At 56.5% G+C, this 841-nt stretch overlaps 1 protein-coding gene across 1 annotated transcript; it reads right to left on the bottom strand.

Annotated features, from left to right (window-relative positions):
• Positions 1 to 82: 82 nt before the first annotated feature.
• BDV17DRAFT_294211 (uncharacterized protein) lies at positions 83 to 623 on the bottom strand (the record flags this gene model as incomplete). Its single annotated transcript, XM_073762787.1, has 1 exon — positions 83 to 623. A coding segment is annotated over one exon (541 nt), but the record flags the coding sequence as incomplete, so codon positions are not given.
• Positions 624 to 841: the final 218 nt, after the last annotated feature.

Genomic DNA, 841 nt, shown 5'->3' with positions numbered 1-841 from the left:
CAAGGCGTGGTCTCGGGAGGAGGAGGAGGCTTGGTCTCGGTCTCCGTTGGGGGTGGCGGCTTGGTAGACGTCTCCGTCTCACAAGGCGTGGTCTCCGGAGGAGGCTTAGTCGAAGTCTCGGTTTCACAAGGCGTCGTTTCGGGAGGAGGCGGCTTTGTCTCCGTCTCCGTCTCGCAAGGCGTCGACGTGGGTGGTTTGGGGGTCCAAGTTGGGTGCGGAGGCTTCGTCCAAGTGGGATGAGGTGGCTTGGTTTCGGTCTCCGTCTCCTCGGGAGGAGGCTTTGGTGTCCAAGTAGGATGAGGTGGCTTGGTCCAGGTAGGGTGAGGAGGTTTAGTCCAAGTGGGATGAGGAGGCTTAGTCCAATCGTGATCATCATCATGGTCATGATCGTCGTCATGATCGTGGTCGTGATCATCGTCATGGTTATCATGGTCATCATGGTCATCATGGTCATCATGGTCATCATCACCATGACCACTGTGACCCCATTCAAAGCCCCCGGAGACGCCAATGGAGCTAGAGACCTCGACACCACGCTCAGCCCGGGCCGGAGCAGGTGCCGCAAGAGCACCGCTCACGGCACCCAGGGTGGTGGCCAAGAGTAAGGCCGGGTTGACCCTCATGGTGGAGCTTGTTTGAACGAGAGATGTCAAGAGCTTGCAGTAGGTATTGCTCGAATAAGACACAAGCAATATTAAGAACGAGCAGTAGCGCACCAACAAAGCATAGGAGAAACGACTGTCGGTTGCAAAGGCTCTTGCTGAAGAAAAGCTCACAAAGGGGGACGTCCCCAAAGGTAGGGTAGGCAGAGTGCTCTTTATCATTTGGTCGGAGCTGGCTG

Source organism: Aspergillus undulatus (assembly GCF_047715775.1).
Source record: "Aspergillus undulatus strain CBS 261.88 unplaced genomic scaffold BDV17scaffold_50, whole genome shotgun sequence".
Lineage (NCBI taxonomy): Eukaryota > Fungi > Ascomycota > Eurotiomycetes > Eurotiales > Aspergillaceae > Aspergillus > Aspergillus undulatus.
Note: the sequence above shows the minus strand (reverse complement) of the source record. Positions and strands in the feature narration are given on the sequence as shown.